This window comes from Microtus pennsylvanicus, chromosome 4 (assembly GCF_037038515.1).
Source record: "Microtus pennsylvanicus isolate mMicPen1 chromosome 4, mMicPen1.hap1, whole genome shotgun sequence".
Lineage (NCBI taxonomy): Eukaryota > Metazoa > Chordata > Mammalia > Rodentia > Cricetidae > Microtus > Microtus pennsylvanicus.
In genome coordinates, this window is record NC_134582.1 from 7,696,059 (window position 1) to 7,716,691 (window position 20,633).

Genomic DNA, 20,633 nt, shown 5'->3' on the forward strand with positions numbered 1-20,633 from the left:
ACGAGAATAGCTCCTTGAGAACCATCAGATGTGACTCGTTCTCCTTGAACCAGATTTATGAACGTACCAGAGCCACATGGATGGGGAACCACCCACTGAAAGTTTTATATGAAGCTGGGAAGATAGTCCAGTCAGCAGAGGACTTGCTATACAAGCAAGAGGACCTGGGTTCAATCTCCCAACTTCCATGTAAAAAACCAGGCATGACACATTCTTGCAACCCCAGAGCTGGGAAGACAGGAGAGACGAGAGGTTCTCTGGGGCTCACGGGCCAGCTAGTCCAGCCTACCTGTTCTCTCCAGGCCAAGTGAGAGACCCTGCCGCCACACACTCACACCCATGCGTGCACACACACACGAACACACACACTCAGCTTGGTTTCCCTGGGTATCCCCTAATAACATCTTAGTAGGAAAAAGTCTTTAAGTCCTTAAATTGTTGAAGCCTAAGCTTAGACCAGAGTTGTCCTCAGAGCTTCCTCTTTGGAGTGCCGTTGCTTTGTGTGACGGGTCCTCTGACATCTGACCTACCCCAGGCGCTATCATTCCTGGCAAGACTATTTTCAAAGTTGTTCACTCGCTGATACTGAGTGAGTTCTGGCCCTTGGCACCATGACACCTTGTGTTGGGTGCTGTTTATACCCTCTCTGGGAGTGATAAATGTGGACCAGCTTTCTGAACTATCACTTGGTGTGAGGGGCACTTCTCTCGCCAATACAAACGTCTGTGGAGATCTCCGTGTGTCCCCTGGGAAGCAGGCCGGCAGTGGGTCCAAGATGAACCTGGTCTGGAAGCCACCTGGGCTATCTACCTAACAAGGACTCATTAGTACAAAGGGAAGGCTTGCCTTTGCTTCTCCAGCTCTGACAGTGCGTGTTGTGGGGTATTTGATTGCACTGTGACGCTCCAAGACAGTTAATACACTTAAACCTTCAATCAAGGGAGGAGTCCATAACTAGCTGACCCGAATTAGCCATAGAGATTTTGGAGGGCCCAGATAGAAAGGCACAGGAAGAGATAGGGAGGAACTTGGAGTGATTTGTGACCTTTTCAATCTGGGAAGGCGGAGAGAGGGGGTCAGATAGTTGTTCCTCCGCTGCTTTCTTGACCTTTCATGTTTGAACCCCAATATCTCACTCCTGAGTTTTTCTTAATAACAAAACTATTTAGGTAAATGCTTCAATTGCCCACTTGCCTCATTTCCCCATTTTTCCTGCCTTTGATAGTTCTCACAAATGTCATTCCAGTCTTACAAAGAAGCTGGTGCCTCTGCCTGGACCCCTCATTTTCTGGGGTACCTCCCTCCCCAGGACACTTCCTGAGCTCTGGAGTCTATATGCAGATACTTCACAAGCCACTGTCTATGTTGGGGCGTTTTGGGTGGGGTGTTAGTCTGTGGTGTGTGTGGGAGGGTGAGTGTCCGGGCATACCTCATCTACACTCTGCAGAATTCACCCTTGTGGCAGTCCCAGCTCCCTGACTCTCTACCTCCCTTCATAGCCTCATGTACACATCTGTACACACACACAAGTGTGCACCCATAGACACACGGAAGTAAAAGATATTCACCACCTAACCCGCGCTCCTCCCCCATCTCTGCAAACCCACTGTCGTCTAGTCCCGCCTGAAGGCAATTTAGGTTTTTAGAAGGTTGATTTGTTCTAATCCGTTGCTGTTTGGTAGAGCTCTCAATAAAATTGTTTGATGGTTTTAGAGGAAAAGTAGATATTTAATTACTGTTTCCATTTCTTCAGTGATTGTAGATGCATTTGGGGTTTCTATTTCTTTGTTCTTCTCTGGAGTGTACCGTGACCCTGCCACCCAGGCTAGCCTTGAACTCCTGGGCTTGATCAGCCCTCCCACCGCAGCTGATGGCCCCACCACACCCAGCTGGGGTTTCTGTTTCTGCAATCAGTTTTAGTGCTGTGTAGTTTTGTTTTGGGATATTTCTTTCCTTTTTTCTCTCTAGGAGCATAGAATCATCATTGCGTTTCTTCACAGTGTGTTGGTCCCTGATGGACCTGTGGCCATGTCTCTTCTTCAGATCCAGCTTCTTCTCATTTCTCTGCTTCGTTAACCCTCCAGTTTGGAGCTTTTCTGTCTGGATAAGAACTAGAGCTTAACTTTGTTTTCATGCTTTTTCTTTGGGCTTTATAATGAGAGAATCTTTTAACTGTCTCCTCGATGTTGTTAAGTTTAAAACCTTTGTCGTGTACATTACTTTTCCCTTGGTGTTTAACGGCTGCTGCTGCTGCTGGTGGTGTGTGTGTGTGTGTGTGTGTGTGAGAGAGAGAGAGAGAGAGAGAGAGAGAGAGAGAGAGAGAGAGAGAGAGAGGTATGCATGTGTGTGTGAGTGTGTGTGTGAGAGAGAGAGGTGTGCTTGTGTGTGTGTGAGAGAGAGAGAGAGGTATGCTTGTGTGTGTGTGTGAGAGAGAGAGAGAGAAAGGTATGCTTGTGTGTGTGTGTGTGTGAGAGAGAGAGAGAGAGAGAGAGAGAGAGAGAGAGGGGTATGCTTGTGTGTGTGTGTGAGAGAGAAAGAGAGAAAGAGAGAGAGGTATGCTTGTGTGTGTGTGTGAGAGAGAGGTATGCTTGTGTGTGTGTGAGAGAGAGAGAGAGAGAAAGGTATGCTTGTGTGTGTGTGTGTGTGTGTGAGAGAGAGAGAGAGAGAGGTATGCTTGTGTGTGTGTGAGAGAGAGAGAGAGAAAGAGAGGTATGCTTGTGTGTGTGTGAGAGAGAGAGAGAGAGAAAGGTATGCTTGTGTGTGTGTGTGTGTGTGTGTGAGAGAGAGAGAGAGAGAGAGAGAGAGAGAGAGAGGTATGCTTGTGTGTGTGTGAGAGAGAGAGAGAAAGAGAGAGGTATGCTTGTGTGTGTGTGTGTGTGTGTGAGAGAGAGAGAGAGAGAGAGAGAGGTATGCTTGTGTGTGTGTGTGTGTGTGTGTGTGTGTGATAGTTTGAATAAGAACGACCCCCATAGGTCATATGTTTGAATGCTTGGTCTCCAGTTAGTAGAACTGTTTGGGAAAGATGAAGAGATACAGCCTTATTGAAGGAAGTGTGTCACTGTGGAGGCCGGCTTTAAGATCTCATATATGCTCAAGTCACAGTGTGTCTCAGGCCACTTCCTGTTAGCTGTGAGTCAAGATGTAAGAACCCTCAGCTCTTTCTCTAGCACCGTGTCTGCCTGCATGCTGCCTTGCTTCCCATCATGATGCTAATGGACTGAACCTCTGAACTGTAAGTGAGCCACTACAATTAAATGTTTTCCTTTATAAGAGTTGCTGTGGTCATGGTGTCTCTTCACAGTCATAGAAACCCTAAGACAGTATGTGAATGTGTGTGTGTGTGAATGGGTGTGTGTGAATGGGTGTGTGTGTGTGAATGTGTATGTGTGTGAATGGGTATGTGTGTGTACATGCACGTGTGTGTGTGTCCACACAATGACAGATATGAAGGGCTGGCTATGTGTCCAGAGTGCTCTTAATGATCTCAGTGTCTTTCATCTTCACAATTGCCTTAAAGCACGAGCTAGCTTTTTTTTTTTTCCAGTGTGACAAAACGCCTGGCAGAAGCAGCGTAAGAGAGGAAGCATTTGTTTGTGCTTGTGATTTCACGGCTTTCAGTCCCTCCTGAAGGAGCGGAACAGCTCGCATCATGGTGGCCAGGAAACAGAAAATTCAGGAAGGGACCAGGGTAAGATACAGCTCCCCAGTGCAGTCCTCCAGTACCATGCTTCTTCCAGCTCAGCCCCACCTTCCAATAATGCCATTCTATTATAAATCCATCAGGAATTAATCCACTGATTAGTTTGGCACCTTCGTGATCTAATTGTCTCCAGGAAAGCTTTACAGACACACGCAGGTGTGCTTCTTAAGCTAACCCGTCGACAGCCAAAACCAGCCACCACACATTCACTGTAAGACAGGTACAATTGATTACACAAGTGAGCCCCCAAGCGATGTTGGTTTGACTTTTGACATGTCAGATCTGCAGGGGCATGAGCACCACAAGCTCTCGCTGGAGACGGCACGGAATGTGGGCCAACTGTTCAGAGTGACCCTCACAACTAAAAAGCACTCGCTGAGCCAGCTGGGGTACTCACCGGTTTATACTAAAACAGCCTTTGTGTTGGATGCCTAGGCTCCGCTATGGCTGGTGTGGATCTCCCAGCGAGCACTCTGTGATGCTTGCTGCACTAAATGCACTGTCAACTGTCCGTTTATGATGAGCTCATCTGTAGCCCCTGAGAGCAGAGGAGCACCTGACCATCCTTTATCCTGCTCTGTGAACGTGGCAGAAGTCACCATTACTGGTCATGAGGCCAATAAGCTGGGACATCAGGCTTTGCTTACCTTTAACTAGATTTTCTAATGTCCTGCAATACCTTGGGCTGGAGCTAGCATTGTTGGGGACTCAAAGTCACCACAGTCTACATAAGTAAGGTTTAATTACCACCCACAAGCTCTGTTCCCTCCCAGCAACCTCCTTTCAGGAAATCTCTGTGTTTTCATAAGTGCTGTGCCTCCAGGGAGAAGATAATGTCAGCATTGATGCTTCAGATAATGTGCCATTAATCTCCAGCAGTGCCAAAGATACTGGAGCTGAGTATCTCCAGAACATTCTGTATCCCGCTTGATCTTTGCTTTATGTCTGTGTTATCAAATCCATCTAAAGTGCCTGGAGCTGTCAGGACATATTTGTGGCAGATTTAGACCCCAGTAAAACAAAGGAAGAAGTGCCCGCAACAAGTCCACGTCCAGGGATCTGTCTCTCACTACAGAAGTTTGGGTCCCATCTTTTGTCCTTGGGAGGGTGGGGGACCCATTCCTTTCAGGACTCGGTGTCCTTGGTTGTCCCCGGTTCCTCCTGGTTTTTACCTTATAAGTGCTGGCTGCGTTCCTCACACAATTGCTGATATCCAGGGACAGCACGTCACAGCTGGTGTTCTCAAGCCAAGGGTGACACTAAAGAAAGCCAGAGCTGGGCTCTTAACATGTTGACAGGAAAATTAAAGCAAGCAGAGGCCCGTGACTGTCCCACCAGAAACAGAGAGAGCTGGCAGGCTTCACTGCCTCAGCATAGGCTTTCTCCTGCCTCCAGCAGGGCAGAGACTCCATGTTTTCCTTGTAGGATGCCTATTGTTTTATTCTGACTATTTTATACGGTTTTATTCCCCTCTCTGCATACATCTCGAGCAGCCACAGGGCTGAATGTGGCAAGCCGGCTATTGGCCATTCTTGGTTCCTGGCTTCTAAATGCTACTGTGCCCACCGTGGCTGGCACATTCAACTCCAGATCTGTCCAAGCATCTTGAGGCAGTGTCATGGAGGAATCTCTAGTGATGCTCTGGTTCCCCGTCTGTTTCAGGGAAGTCAGCAGTCACAGCAACCTTCTACACTCTGTCCCCCAACAGCTTTGCATCCCACAGATAGAATTCCAACTCCACACAGTCAGCTTGGGCTCTGAGACTTACAACTTCATAAAAATAAATAAATAAATACATACATACATACATACATACATATATAAAAATTTTAAAAAACTTAGAACTAGAGAGAGAAATCACATAACCTCCTTTCTGGATAGATTTTCTTTTAGATGTCCCTTTTGCCAGTGCTGTGGCAAAACTAACTCTTCACTTCATGCAGTGAGTGACCGGCCAGCAACCTGTCTTTTAGGTTCCAACCACATCCCTGATGGAGTTTGGCTTTGCCTCAGCGCAGTGCCTTTCGGTTACTGTTTGGTTTCGTGGCGTTTTTTCACCTTTGCCTTGACCGGGCAGTGGACGGAGTTGCCTATTTTTTTTTTCCTACAGCGTTCTCAGGTTTCTGCTGTGATGGAGGAACCTGTTCCCTACAAAGGGTGGGGAAGAACTTCACGGCCTTCAACTTTGCCTTCTTAATTCAAAAGGAAGTTGACTTTAAAAACACTTGTAACGTATAATTACTGTTCGTGTTCTCAGATGTATGTTCTATGGGAGGAAAACTCAGCCAGCAGAAGCTGCTCAGCTATTACGTGGTTATACTCATCATTACTCATCCTTCCGTACGAACACTTGGACCTGCCTCTGGTGCCAGAAGGATCCAGGCCATCCTGTCACAGCGGAAGAAGACATGGGGGTGGGAGCGTGGGGGCAGAAGGCGGGCAGTGGCAGGGCGTCTCTCTAGATGCGATGCCCCCATGGAACAGGCAGGCATCTCCCCTCTGTCTCAGGCAGAGTCCTGACTTCGGCAGGTGGAGAGAATAAACGGCCTCCACGGGCCCTGCAAACGCACAGGATGTGGCAGAAAAGCTCAGCAGTTCCTCCATGGCTGCTCTTTAATTCCAGGAATTTGAATTCCAGAAAAGCTAGTGTCTTTGTCTTGGTGGGGAGGGTGAGACACTGCCGCACGTTTGCCAGAGGCATATGGACAGGGCATAGGAACACGGGGGCGGTGCCTTCAGGGAGCCCTATCTGCAAACGAGTACAAATTATGTCTGCAAGCACACAGCAGGGGGCAGGACAACCTACAAGCCAGAATGCTGGGTTCAGAAGCTACCCTTCCTGGACAAATCAGGACAGTTGCCATCTATCCCCGATGCCCATCTTCCCATTCATTAATAAGCTTTGTTTCCAGACTGAACACCGCTTCAAGTCTCCACAGCACATGGCTGCTAAGTAAATCAGTACCACCCAACGCTAGCCCTTCCAGATTCCTCAGTGTTGTGGGCCGCTGCTCTGGGAAGCCCCTGGCCCCTGACTATGCTCTACTCTCTGGCAAACATCCTTGCTGTGTAAGACAAGCCAGTATGAGACCTTTGACATCTCGTAACTGGCACAGGGAGATAAAAATGAGTGTGTCCTGAGGTCAGGAACCCATTGCATTGGTCTCGAGTGTCCCAAGGATTGAGTGCTTGGAGGCTGCATCACACTCAGCACAGACTGTCAGAAGCCCTTCCCCTTCGCTCCGCTCCGCTCCGCTCCCCTCCACTCCACTCCACTCCACTCCACTCCACTCAACTCCACTCCACTCCACTCCCCTCTCCATGCAGTGGTCACACTAAAGTCTCTTCTCATGCTCAGAAGCAGTTTCTCAAGTCCTCCCTGGCACACGGAACTGACTGGCAAGCATGGGCACATTGCTTACTTATTTATCTATTTGTTTTGCTGTGACAAAATGTAACTTGAAAGAGAAAGCTTTGGCTTGGCTCACAGCTTGCGGCCGGGAAGGTGTCATGGTAGGGACATTAGAATCCTGGTGACAGGATGTCTTAGTCGGTGCTCTATGGCTGTGAAGAGACACCATCACCGCAGCCGCTCTTAGAAAAGGAAGCATGTAATTGGGGGCTTGTTTTACAGGTTCAGAGGTTTAGTCCATTGTCGTCATGGCCAGGAGCGTGGCAGCGGGCAGGCAGACGTGGTGCTGGAGAAGTAGCTGGGATCTCTACAATAGATCTGCAGGAGGCAAGAAGAGAGAGACCCTGGGCTTGGAATGGGCTTTTTGAAACCTCAAAACCCACCCCCAGTGACACACACACTTCCTCCAACAAGGCCCCATTGTTGCTTTTCTGTGGGCACAAAGGCTGCACTTTAATCTACAGTTGCTTTAGCCGGCAATTTCAGCTCCACAGTTACTGACCTGCTTCTCTGGCAGGGGCCGGGCTGCTTACACTGCGACCTGGCAGGAATTGTGTTCCCATAGGTACTGCCGCCAAATATAGCTTTTAATTAAATCTCTATCATTCTGCGTCTCAGTAAGACTTGGGAGTCAAAGGCTAGGGTGAAACCTGCTCGCTCAGAGCGGTGGAGTAGCAACTAGCTGACCTCTTTCTTTTCCCATGTCTCCAAAAGAGACCTTCCTTCCGCTCCTTCTGCTCAGTGAAAAGAACAAAACCTCACCACTTAAAGCTCCTCCCTACTACTTCCTGTTCATCTCTACCATCTTCCAGATACTCTCTGATTCTCTATGATTACTTTCTGTCAACCAGTTGCTAACTCAGGCTCCTGCCCCAAGGTTGACTTTATTTAATTAACACAAATGCAGAATCGGGGTTCACAGTGTGATCAAATATCCAGCAATCATCTTTTAAAGTAGCGCTAGTCCCTGGTGACCAAGTATTCAAATCAATGAGCCTGTGGAGGTCATTCTCATCCAAACCACAACACTTGATGTGTGCAGTCAGGAAACAGAGAGAGGTGAATGCTGGATCTGTGTTTGGCATTCTCCTTTGTACGCAGTTTGCGATGCCGGCTGTGGAATGGTGCTGCTCACACACAGGGTTGGTGTTCCCACCTTTCTGGAAACTTCCACACAGACACAGGGGTGACGCCTGTATAATTCTGAGTCCTGTCACGCTGACAACCAAGATCAAACGCCACGGTGTGGGAATCACACTTGGTCAGCCTCCTCTCTGCCCCCTCCCCTCCACACCTGGGCCCAGTGGCGCACAGAACGGCGCACGGCAGACCCACTGGGACCGGTGTACGTTCAGATCCTGTGTTGTCTGAGTGACAGGTTTGTGCTTCCCTGGGCAGTGCTGAGTAAACAAACCGCTACCACGATGGCAGGCCTTAGTCCTAACAACGGAGGACAGTCATTTTCCGAGCCTGAATACTGTCGTTTCAGGGGACGGTGCTGGATTTCACCTGGACCCGCTCGCTCAGCAACTTTTCCACTGAGATGAAATCGCATAGCATTGTACATACTGTTTCAATCATTTTAAAGTAAGCAGCTTGGTGGGTTTTCAAAACCATGTTTAAAATGTTGTAGAATCATCGCCACTGTGTGTTTTCGGACCACTGTCATGGCACCAGCAGGAATCTGGGCCTACAGAATGCTTGTGCTCGTTACCCCTCCCCCACTGGGCAGCTGTTAACTTCCGCGTCTGTGAATGACCTCACCCATTTCATATCAGTGGGTTCATGCTATACAACCTTTTACGTGTGGCACAACACGTCCAAGTTTTGTCCGTGTGATCGGAGTACTTCATGGCTTTTGTCTCAATACCATGTCGGTGTCTGGAGGTGCCAGCTTCTATAAGCACGTAAATACACCTTTTCGTCTAGATATACGTATTCATTTCTCCCGGGTACTGATGTAGGAGGCAGTTGCTGAGTCATGTGGTGAGGTGACGCTGCCTGATCTTGGGGACACCGCCAACTGTTTGCTGTGGGCCATGCTGTGTGGTTTCCCCACCACGTGGGAGATTCTAGTGCTTCCATATCTTCCCCGACATTTGTTTTTACCTTCTGTTTGGTGTGTAACTGTATGTGTTTTCGTGCATGTGCACACGTGTGTACATACGTGTGGAGGCCGGAGGTCAACCTCAGGTGTCATTCTTCAGGAGCTACCCACCTTGGCTTTTGAGATGGGGTCTCTTACTGGGACCTGGGGCTCGCCAGTTCATCTAGGCGGGCTCCAGGGAACCCCAAAGACCAACCTGTCTCTGCCTTCTCAGACCTGGGGTTGGAAGCACTCATCACTGTACCTCTGGCTTTTATATGGGTGCTGAAGACTGAACTCAGGTCCTCGATCTTATCTGCATTTCACCTGGACCTCCTCACTCTGGGCGCTTCCCAGTGGGAATAAAATCACACAGAGTTACTCTTACTGTTTTAATCACTGGAAAGTATGTGGGTCAGTGTTTTTACAATGCGGGAACGGTACTTTATGACTTCCACAGCGTGGCTTGTCCTCTGAGCTACTTCCACAGCTCGCCTTATTTAGCCATAACTAAACAAAGTGGCATCTCTCTGTGTGATGCGGGCCACTCCTCCATCTGCTGGCCTCAGGGCATCTGCTGGCCTCAGGGCATCTGCTGGACCGCTGACAGTTTGCCCTAGCGAAGATCCCTTGGATGAATAACAAGTGGCCTCTCTCCCTGCTTTCCAAACACTCTTGTACACTGTCTTTAGATAGTTAATGTGAGCCATGCCATTATGGGTCTCTGGATTTATCCGGCATGGAGTTTCTTGAGGCACAGAAAAATGGTTTTCTTCAAATGTGGGGATATTTTTATAGTTATGAGAATTTCATAAACATATAATGTGTCTTGTTCAAGTCCATCTCCCATTCCCTCCCCTCCAACTCCTCTTCTATCCCAATAACCACTATTCTCCCTTCCCAATTTTATTTGTGTGTGTGTGTGTGTGTGTGTGTGTGTGTGTGTGTGTGGTGTTTTTAAACCCAGCATGTCCACTTAGTACTGCCTGTATGCACATGGGTGCTGGGCCTTTTCTCAGAGGCCGCATCTTATAAGAACGCTGACTCTCAGATTTGGGGATTTTGTTTTTTAAGCATTGTTTTCCCAAGCATTCTCTTTGCCTTTTCCCTCTTTCCCCACCTTTTGGGATGTCTTGGCTTCCTGCAGGCAACCGTGCTTCCCATTCCTCAGTTCCCCCTCTTGGCCTTAAGGGGGCGCTCTCATGGAACTTGTTTTCATCCTATGATGTAATCGGACTTTCTTTGGGCCACTAGCTCACAAATAACACAGAGGCTTATTATCGATTATGACTCTTATAACTTAAATTAACCCATATTTTTATTAATCTACATTCTACCATAGCTTTTACCTCTCTCCCATTTTGTGAGTCCTACTGGTTCTGCATCTAGATGGCAATGGAGTCTTGCTCACCTTCATTCATCTGCTACTGCCTCTCTCTCTGCCCGGAAGTCCCGCCCTATACTAGCTGTTGGCCCCTCAGCTCTTTATTAAACCAATTATAGCAATATATCTTCACCCAGTGCAGGAATATCCCACAACCTTTTGACGCTATCTGAGGCTGCTCGGTTCTACACTTGTGATCTTATTTATTATACTCTTCAGCTCCAGAATTCTCTTGCTTCTTTTTTATAATTTCTGTCTCCTTATTGGTTCTGCTTGGGTGGTCATTCTCATAATTCCTTTAGGTTTTGGGGCATGGCTTCCTTTAACTTTTTTTTTGTTGGTTTTTGTTTTTGAGACAGGATCTCACACTGTAGCCCAAGAGGACCAGAAACTTACTTTGTAGCCAAGGCCAGCCTCAAACTCGTGGCTCACAATCCGTTTCCCACTTGCTGGGATTACAGGCATGCATCATTACCCTAGGCTATCTCTTGAACATATTTAGTTTATTTAATCTTATCTGGTGAAGCTGCTGCTGTACCGGTTTCCTTAGGGACAGCTCCTTTTAGCTGTCCTTTTCCTGCGTGGCGGCCATTCTTCTTCAGTCTTCATTTTCTTTGTAAATTGTTGCTGTTGGAAACTGGACATATTGAACAGTGTAAGTGGCAGCTCTGGAAATCAGGTCCCCACTCAGCGATTTGTCACAGTCACTGGTGTTTGTTTGCATAGCCCGTAGTTTACTTAAAGCATCGATTTTGTGCCGTCTGTATGCCTTGCCTTGTCTTACCTGGCCATAATGTCTCTGTTCACAGACAAAGCAAATCCAGTCTGGGCAAATGGGCTGTGTGAGCTGGGATCTTGCCAGCAGTCAGGCAGCCTGTAGAACTCCCCTGGTCACCTGTTTCCGTGCCTAAAGGTTGGCCCTGGAAAGCACCGGAGGCTTCTCTGATATTTACTGAGTAAACACGCATATGTGTGGCGTCCTGAATCCCAAAGCATTTTCCAACTCCTTGTTCCCCGGGCACCTCATGTCCAGCCTGTCCTCAAAAGCTCTTGCTTGTTTCAATTGCAATCCATTGCCTCAGGCAGTAACGGCTAAAATATCCGCCAATGAATGGCTTTGACAGACAGTCTTAAGCTAGCTGTATTGGCACCAGGCAGGTTTCTGCTGTGGGAGATAACGGCAAAGCCTTTGGGTCGGTCTTCCTGGAACTTGGAAGGAGCTTCAGGGAATGGGGACCCCTGGCGATACCAGTGTGTTCTTCCAGGACCTGGTGTTGGTGGTACAGGCTGTGTTTTTTCAAGGACACTGTTGAGCTGGGAGCATGGGATGGACAAAGTGAGTTCTCTGAACTAGACACAACATTGACAAGATGAGTCCTCCACGCTGAGATCAGACGGTGAATGTGGGGTGAGTCCCCCGTGCTGAGATCAGGGGTGGATGTGGGGTGAGTCCCCTGTGCTGAGATCAGACGGTGAATGTGGGGTGAGACCCCCGTGGTGAGATCAGGGGTGAATGTGGGGTGAGTCCCCCGTGCTGAGATCAGGGGTGGAGGTGGGGTGAGTGCCCCATGCTGAGGTCAGGGGTGGATGTGGGGTGAGTTCCCTAAACTGGAGTAGTGTAGACACAGGGTAAGTCCAGTTGCTGCAAAAGGTCATTGTTATCAAGATTCAGTTGCCTTCTCTGAAGGTCCTCATGGTCACTGATAGTTTTGGTTAGTCCCAAAGCTCCACAAAAGTTGGCTCTAGAAGTTTTTACCTGTTTTTCATTACCCGAAGGCTGGATTTTGGAGTGCTTTATTGTACAATGTACTTGTCACTATGGTTGGGGCTAAGAAAATTCTTTCCTGGTATGTACGCTGACAATTACCATTTTTCTGGCTGTCACCGTGAGAACAGTGGGGATCCAGAGTGTCCTCGACGGCAGGATGCTCCAACCTGAACCAACTTGCCTGTCGGCCCTACTCTTGCTGCTGTTGCTACAGCTCTACGAGCCTCTGCTGAACCTCTGGCCTCTCCTTTCCAGCTGTAACCACTACATTGGAGGGGGTGGGGAGTCCTCTGGGACGAAGAGCAGACTCCTCCGTGCAGTCCAAATCTTGGATGTTAGTAATGTTACCCACCACCACCTTTTTATATAGGATCCTCTAGAAAAGTGAGCCCAGTGCAGGAAAGAAAAAAAAATTGTGTATGCCAAACAGTTGGCATAGAAACCTAGAAGGCTCAAAGACCATCTGAAGAAATTTCTATGGGTACCAAACAATTCCTTTGACTTAGAAATCAAGGCTGGCAGAAAAATCAAGCGCCATGGGTTTCCGTCCTTCTTGATTGATTGGTGTTTCTCAACCCCAGCTGTGCTGCAAAATTACCTGGAAGCTTTGTTCCAAACAGAGCAGACCACTGCCATCACAGCGATGTCAAAGCTGCATAAAGCCTAGCAAGGTCTGTAAATGACTGTAAGATATAGGCAGCTTCCTCTGCGACCACCAGTGTCCCGGGACACTCCCCCGCCCCGGTCCCTGTGAATAAGCAGGCAAGACCTCTAAGAAAAACTGCCCCGGTTTCTCCTACATAATTATCATATCTTTACATTTTCTTTTCGTTCCTATGTTGTGCTCAGTGTTTCTCATTTGGCTTTAAATGTCTTTTTTATAATTGGTTCCTTTAAATCCGGTCCAGAGCAGTGTACACGCTGCGCATTTGCTGGAATTTCAGAAGCCTGTTTCTAATTTATGGCAAGCCCCACCCCACCTCTATTTTCCTCCTTTGTTGAAGGGCGGGGTAGATGCTCACTTTTTAAATACTGATCAGCTCAGGGCAGAACAGACGTGGGTTTTGAGAGACGTATGCTACCAGATACATAGCACAAACTCTGTTAAGGATCTAGGGTTTCTTGAACCCTTTCCATCTACGACCCCTCCTCACTTGGGAAGTTTTATATGTTCCTGCCCTCTAGGAGATGAAGTAAGGTAAGGAGTCCTAAGGAGAGTTTGAGGGAATCCCAAGTCTGGTTAAGGTGGAGCTTGCAAGTGTGCCAGAGGTGGACCTGGGATAGGGAGGAGCTCCTGGTCCCAGAAACCTGCATCCTTGGCAAGGCCGGCTACTCTGCCCGCAGTTCTAACACTCGGATCCTTCTTACAGGCCCAGTCTCCTGACCGCAGCCTGCATATGGGGCCATGGCCCGGCTCCCGGGGCACCCAGAGGTCCCCGGCCCAGAGCCTGGCAGCACAGGCCGGGGAGGTCGAGGCAGTCGAGCAGCCCGAGCGCGACACGTCATTATCAACGTCGGGGGCTGCCGGGTGCGGCTGGCCTGGGCCGCGCTGGCCCGCTGTCCCCTGGCACGCCTCGAGCGCCTGCGAGCCTGCCGCGGCCACGACGAGCTGCTGCGCGTGTGTGACGACTACGACGTGAGCCGCGACGAGTTCTTCTTCGACCGCAGCCCGTGCGCTTTCCGCGCCATCGTGGCGCTGCTGCGCGCCGGCAAGCTGCGGCTGCTGCGGGGCCCGTGCGCTCTGGCCTTCCGCGACGAGCTGGCCTACTGGGGCATCGACGAGGCGCGGCTGGAGCGCTGCTGCCTGCGTCGCCTGCGCCGCCGCGAGGAAGAGGCCGCCGAGGCGAGCTCCGGGCCACCCAGCCGCGGGCCCCCGGGGAGCCCGGTGCGTGCCCTGGGGACCGGGCGGCTGGAGCGAGGCCGACGGCGCCTGCGCGATGTGGTGGAGAACCCGCACTCGGGGCTGGCAGGCAAGCTCTTCGCCTACGTCTCCGTGGCCTTCGTGGCGGTCACAGCCGTCGGCTTGTGTCTGAGCACCATGCCTGACATCCGAGCAGAAGAGGAACGGGTAAGTGTGGGCATGGGCTTCAGGGCAAGGGTGAGGCAGAGGGGGAGCCAGAATCATGGAGGAGTGGACAAAAGGCCACATCTGGTGGGGTGTAGCGATTTAGAGGGTGCATGCCGATTTCTAGTTATGGTTGTCCTCTATGCCCCCTGCCCTGGCTGGCTCCACCACATGCCAGGTCAGGAGTGAGGGTCCGATGAGGCCCCAAACTGCATTAAGTTTCAGAACATGGACCCACAGCTTTTATCCTGGGGCTCCTCTCTGCATCTCCAATAACTCAGCAGGTAATACCTACAAAGTCCAGACAAAGTAGAGCTAAAAAATACCGCATCTTAAGGATCTACAACAGTGGTTCTCAACCCTCCTAGTGCTGTGACCCTTTACTACAGTTCCTCATGTTGGGGAACCCTATTTTATTTTTATTTCATAACTATACTTTTGCTACTGTTGTGAGTCTGATATGTCACCCCTGTGAAAGGGTCGTTCAATTTCCCCAAAGGGGTCGCAACCGGCACATTGAGAACCACTGGAATGGAGGCTAGTACGGGTCGATTTTGGATATCCCAGGGTTAGAGGCCCTTTATGGAGAAATGAGATTCTGATCCTTTTGAGTGATCTGTTTCCTGCCCTCAGCTCTCTGTCTTGTCCACCAATCCTAGAGTCCCAGCATGTGAACTGGTCTGTTGTCTGTGGTCAGCCAGTTCTCATGACGGGCCAGAGGAGATACAAAACAAACCACCTCAACAGCCTTTATACTCATTGATCATGAGTATAAATGAGTGGAATGTTCTGGAAAGAACGGGGAAAGACATTATGTAGCAGACTAGGGTCTGTGTTGGGGATGTTGGGATTCCTGCAGAAGAGGCATTCTACATTCGAACTTAGCTGAGTGCTACTCCAAGTCCTTCCAGCCCTTTTGTAGACACCTTTCTGTCCCCTGAGCAGACACGCCCTCCGTTGCACAGGGCTCTTGGGCCACTCCTTGGAGTCCTGTAGTGTCCCTAGCCATGCCCAGTGTCCACCTAATGAGATAACTCATTCTAAGAAACCAAACTGACCAAGAGCATGGCAGCCCTGACTGCAAATTAAACTTAAAGGTAGAGTTAAGAAAACTGGTTTGGCTTCCTTCGTTATTGGTTGTCCCGAGCCTGACCATCTCAGTCATGTTAAGTAGTCACGAGTTTCTGGTTCTGCTTCTAAGATGATACTTGAGGCATGAAGTTTGGCTCAGGTAACACGTTCGCCTGTTTACACCATGGAGGTGGGGGTGGGGGTATCCAAAGTGTTGTTTTTTACGTGGTAGTAATTCCATATCTTACTCAGGATGAAAGTATTTATTTGTGAAAGATTGGGGAACAGAAGTTAAGTGCCTCAGCGAGTGACGACAGATCTGGGGACCCAAGCCCCGGGTCCTCTAGAAATACTGCTCACCTCCCTGTCCTCCACCTCTGTGCACTTCCAAACATCATCTTCCTAATTCAGTTTCTGTGCCAGGCTTTGCGTGGGGGGGGGGAGCACTGACCAGCTCCCAAGTCATGACATGGAGACTTAGTTTTGAATGCTCAGCCTGGCTTAGGCATCTTTCTGGCTAGCTCTTTTAACTCAAATTAACCTGTTTCTCTTTGCCTACATTTTGCCTCAGGGTTTCTTACTTCTTTTTCCTTCTGTATTTCTTACCTTCACTGCTTCTCATGTCTACTGACTGGAGGCTGCCTGACTTTTTGCCCTGGGCATCTCTCTCATTCTCTCCTCCTCCTTCTCCCTCTTGTTCTTCTTCCTTCTCTTTTTGAGTCTAGATTTCTCCTATTTATTCTCTCCCACTTGCAGCCCTACCTATCCTTTCCCCTGCCTCACTACTGACCATTTGACTTTTTATTAAACCAATCAGGTGCCTTAGGCAGGCAAGGTGAAGCAAATGCAACCCATTTTTACATAATTAAGCACACATTTTTACATCGTTAAATAAGTGCAGCGTAAACAAAAGTAACACACCTTTACACAGTTAAAGTAATTGTCCACAGCATAAACAAATGTAACACATCTTTATGTTGTCAAAATAATAGTCTTCGACAAGTTACAATTACAAAGTGGTGACCTTTGGAGAGAGGCGGCTTGCCGAGGCATGTCCACATTGCTACAGTGTCGCCTCTACAGTCTCTTTGGAAAGCTGTTGGCAATAGATGACTGTAAAAAGATGCTTCTCCTGAATCTGTCTTAGAGACCCTAGGATGTTTTGACATCTGCTCTCTGGCATGTTAGTGACAAAATGGACACCAGACAGCTTCCAGTGGTCTGGTTGAAACAAGCTTGGCAAATTCCTTCTCTCCTCCGCCTGGGATGTGGGGAAGCCATGAAATGTCAATAGCTCATCTGGAAAATTGCTCTCTGCTTAGCATACCCAAATAGCTGCCGATCACCCTCATGGTAAAACCATGGCTTCCATGTGATCAGAATAAGTTCTTTAGCCTGTGGCTTGGGCCCAGATGCTCAGCATACTGGGACAACAGGAGCATGAATCTCACTCACTTGCCAGCGCTTTCAGGTTTGCTACTGAGACATTAGTTCCTGTGGAAAGCAGTTGTGGCCCGTTGTGTAAGGTCTACCTGTGAGAGGGTTCTGGGTAGACAGAGCCCACTCAGATTGTGTGGGTTAGGCAGTGGGAATCCCTAACTCCCCCTACACCTTGTCCTGTGGTACACCTTAGGAGAGCTTGATCCGGAAGCTGCACAGAATGGCCCTCTGGGGTCTCTAGTGTGCAATGATCAGAGGTAAGGGCTCAGGGTGGAGCACTTAGGAGATGTCTGTCCTCTGCATGCATGAGGTGCCACATAATTGGCGATGGCGTGACCATCTCCCAAGAAGAAGAAGACTTATATCCTGTCAGCTGCTTTGTTTTTAGTAAAGCACACATAAAACGTGCAGTCTTGCAATTCTAGCACACAGCAATAGTGCTACACACGTTCGCTGGTGTGTGGCTTTTACCTACCCATCTCCAGAGCTCTCCACCTTCTTAAAGAACAACAAACGTTCTGTCACCAGTCACCAAGTGGGTAGACCTGGGGATATACTGAGAGTAAGAAGAGTGTCACAAGAAGCAGCATGGGTGAGGACTGAGGAAAGCTGCAGCCCTGGGGCTCCCTGCCTCCATTATGGACAGCCTTGGGAGTTGCGAAGATGATTCAGCAGGTAAGAACACTTAGCTGCTCTTCCAGGGGATCTGAGCTCCAATTCCCAACACTCACATGACAGATCACAACCATCTGTAATGCCCACCCCCAGGGGACCAGACACGTTCTGGCCTCTGAAGACACTGTATGCATGTGCTATACACATGTATGGTGCAAGCAAAACACCCATATGCATAAAATAAAAATAAGGGGAAAATTTATAGGTAGCTTGACCAATCAGAGAATCTCCTCTCTCAAGCAATCACCAATCTTACATAACTTTGGGAAGGAATTTAGTGAGTCCTGTAAATTTCAGGAGCTTCTTGGGCCTTGTAAGTAAGCTACTTCCTGAATCTTATTAGCCTGACTCCCCACTCTAGGAGAGAATGTTTCAATTGGGAGGAGATAGCTACATAATATCGGAGCCCTTAGGGATCCCCAAGACAGTAGTGCTAAAAGAACTTATAGCCAACCCAGGCCCTGACTGTGACTGTCCCCCATTACTGTGGAATCGTTTGGAAGTAGATGACGTCTGAGAATTGTACGCACAGGGTCCAGAGCTAACCGTGGAAATGTGCTCTTCTCTGGGGTTGAAGGCGCTCTTGTTGGTAGGAAACGCACAGGGGCAGGCTTTGGGCCAGGATGGTACGTTGCAGTTTCTCTTTTGAGCGATTCAAATGTGTGGAGAGATGGTGCAGAGACAATTTTATGCCAACGGAGAGCTGCAAAGTTCCTTCTACGTGGTGGTGGCTGCTGTGTTGCCTGGAGACAGAGCTGAGCGCCTGCCTGGGCCTTGGCGCACAGCGGGGACGAGCTGTCCTTGCCAGCCTGCCTGAGAACAGCCTGTCGCTGTAGAAGGCCCATGGGGTGCCGGGTGCTTTTCAAAAATCCATCATTTCCTTTGGCGTTGAGCTGTGTGACTGTGCCAGCCAGTATTTCCTTTTGGTCACATGATTAAATTAAAGCTAGTTTAATGAGCTATGGATTTCATGCCTGGGATCTCAGCTTCGAATTCACTGGGGTTGTTTCTCCGCAGCCTGGAAAGCAGGTGACAAAAGTGTCTGCCGCGCAGATATGCTCCAGCAAACACAGAGCCCTGCCACCTTCTGGCAGGCTGAGGGCTTAGTGGTCTTTGGGCCAGTTAGAGTTCCCCAGAGAAAGGATGTCCATGCGCATAGGGTTCCATGTGAGGACTCAATGCAGACAGTCTCTGGCTGAGCCGTCCTAGATTTGCAGCTTCTGCAGGAGACCCAGAGGGTCTAGGCAAGACTTAGAACAGATGAGGTCCTGGCTCCACAGTCGTTTAGGACTATCCACCCCTAGGAGGGAGGCCTTCTATGTCATTCATGATTCCATATGACCAGGCAAGGCCAGTTACAGGGGAGGAACATCTGTTTTGCACCATTTTATCTAGACACCCTCACAGGCACATCTGGAGCTACGTCTGACCAACCTCCAGCCACGCCAGAGTCCATTCAGTACACACAAATTTCCCCATCACCTGAGCTCTGGCTTTCGGCCCATGCCCACCCTGGTGTCTCTAGCTGGAGGTTCTCCATTCACGGGAACGCCACAAGAGCCTTGCCGGGTGACAAACTGCACTCCTAGCACCGGCTCAGACATACTGTGCCTTTGTGTCCCTGCCTGGGGATCATGTCTAGGGAACCTCCGACTGGTTTCAAGGGATACGAGGTTGGAGGCTGGAGGAGGCTCATCTCCGGGGAGTGGTCAGGGAAGCTTCAGTGCTGGCCTTCCCGTCCACATTGGCATGAAAGTGGCCCTGTTCCGTGTGGCACAGAGCTATATTCTGGAGTCTCAACATCAAGGCTCCTTCCATTGTCCCAGCATGGCCAGAAGCATGTTTTATTTTTTCCCACATTCCCCAAGAGGCTCTAAGGCCATCCTTCCCAGCCAACAAGGGCAAAAGAATGTAGGACAGATGGCTTTGAGTGCGACTAGAGTCAGACAGCTGGACCTCTCGAGTGGGGTAGCAAGATGTTTGCAGTGCAGTTGGCGCAGGTGGGGATTGTCTTAAGCAGGTAGCTGTGAACCTAAGAAAAGCAAGCCTAATTGCTCTTTGCTGAGAGAAAAGACATAACCCGCCCAGGAGCCTTACCATCACTGACAGTGACAGACTACGGCCCTGCACCTCTGCCTGGGCACCTGCCCTAGGGAATGTCACCAGGTCCTGTCACATTCAGAACCACGGGAGCCTGGGAGGTTAAGGGTAGGGACTTGGCCTTGCCTGAGGTCAGGTACTACAGAACCACTGTGCGGTCAAGTCAGTTAGCTCTAGACTCCAGGTCCCCTGTCCAACCAGTAGTGTGTTTGATTGGCTTTCCTGCCCGTTTGCAAATCTACCTGTCAGTAAACCAGCAGGGGTGTTACAAAGTGAGTCAGCAAAATGTAGAGCCGCAGTCAGGGATCTGAGCAGGTCTGTTTGCACTTCTTTTCTGGAAAAACTGTGGATTGTTCTTTAAGTTACTGGCACTATGAAGTGGGCATGGTGGGTGGCTTTGTGCCCTGTTCAGGGCAGCCCCCTTCCCTGTCATGGTCAACCCCACTGCTCACAGTCGGGGTAGGAGCCCATGGCCAAGATTGCCGCTCGTTTCCTTGGGAGGCCCTGTGGGCCCTTTCAGAGGTATGGGAATAGCGGGGCCTGGTCAATTTGCTGGACACCGGCTAAAGATAAAGTTAGGGCATTTGTTTTTCTAGGCTTCCTACACAAATTTAGCATAGAAAATTTAGATTTGTGTTTTGGATTTTTGCCTTAGGTTGAAAACAAATGTTAAAGATGTATCTAAGAGCCTAGGAGAGAAGCTGCAAGAGCAAACTCCTCCCTTCGTTATCTGCCCAAGGTCTTTCATCTGTCATCGAAAGAGTCAAACTGGACACTGGTTAAATCCTTACACTAATTGCCTTTTCTTTTTTTAAAAATTAATTTCAAGTGTGTGTGTGTGTGTGCGCGCGCGCGCGAGAGAGAGAGAGAGAGAGAGAGAGAGAGAGAGAGAGAGAGAGAGAGAGAGACTGAGACTGAGACTGAGACTGCAT

At 49.3% G+C, this 20,633-nt stretch overlaps 1 protein-coding gene across 8 annotated transcripts in view; it reads left to right on the top strand.

The window, feature by feature from the left end:
* Kcng2 (potassium voltage-gated channel modifier subfamily G member 2) overlaps positions 1–20,633 on the top strand; it is a 66,982-nt gene that overhangs the window by 27,423 nt on the left and 18,926 nt on the right. For 4 of the 8 annotated variants that reach the window (XM_075968185.1, XM_075968180.1, XM_075968182.1 and 1 more), the window contains one exon: positions 13,721–14,418. In XM_075968185.1, the coding sequence (XP_075824300.1) occupies positions 13,756–14,418 (663 nt within the window). In that variant the 5' untranslated portion in view covers positions 13,721–13,755. The other 4 variants (XM_075968188.1, XM_075968184.1, XM_075968187.1 and 1 more) reach the window with 4 other exon arrangements.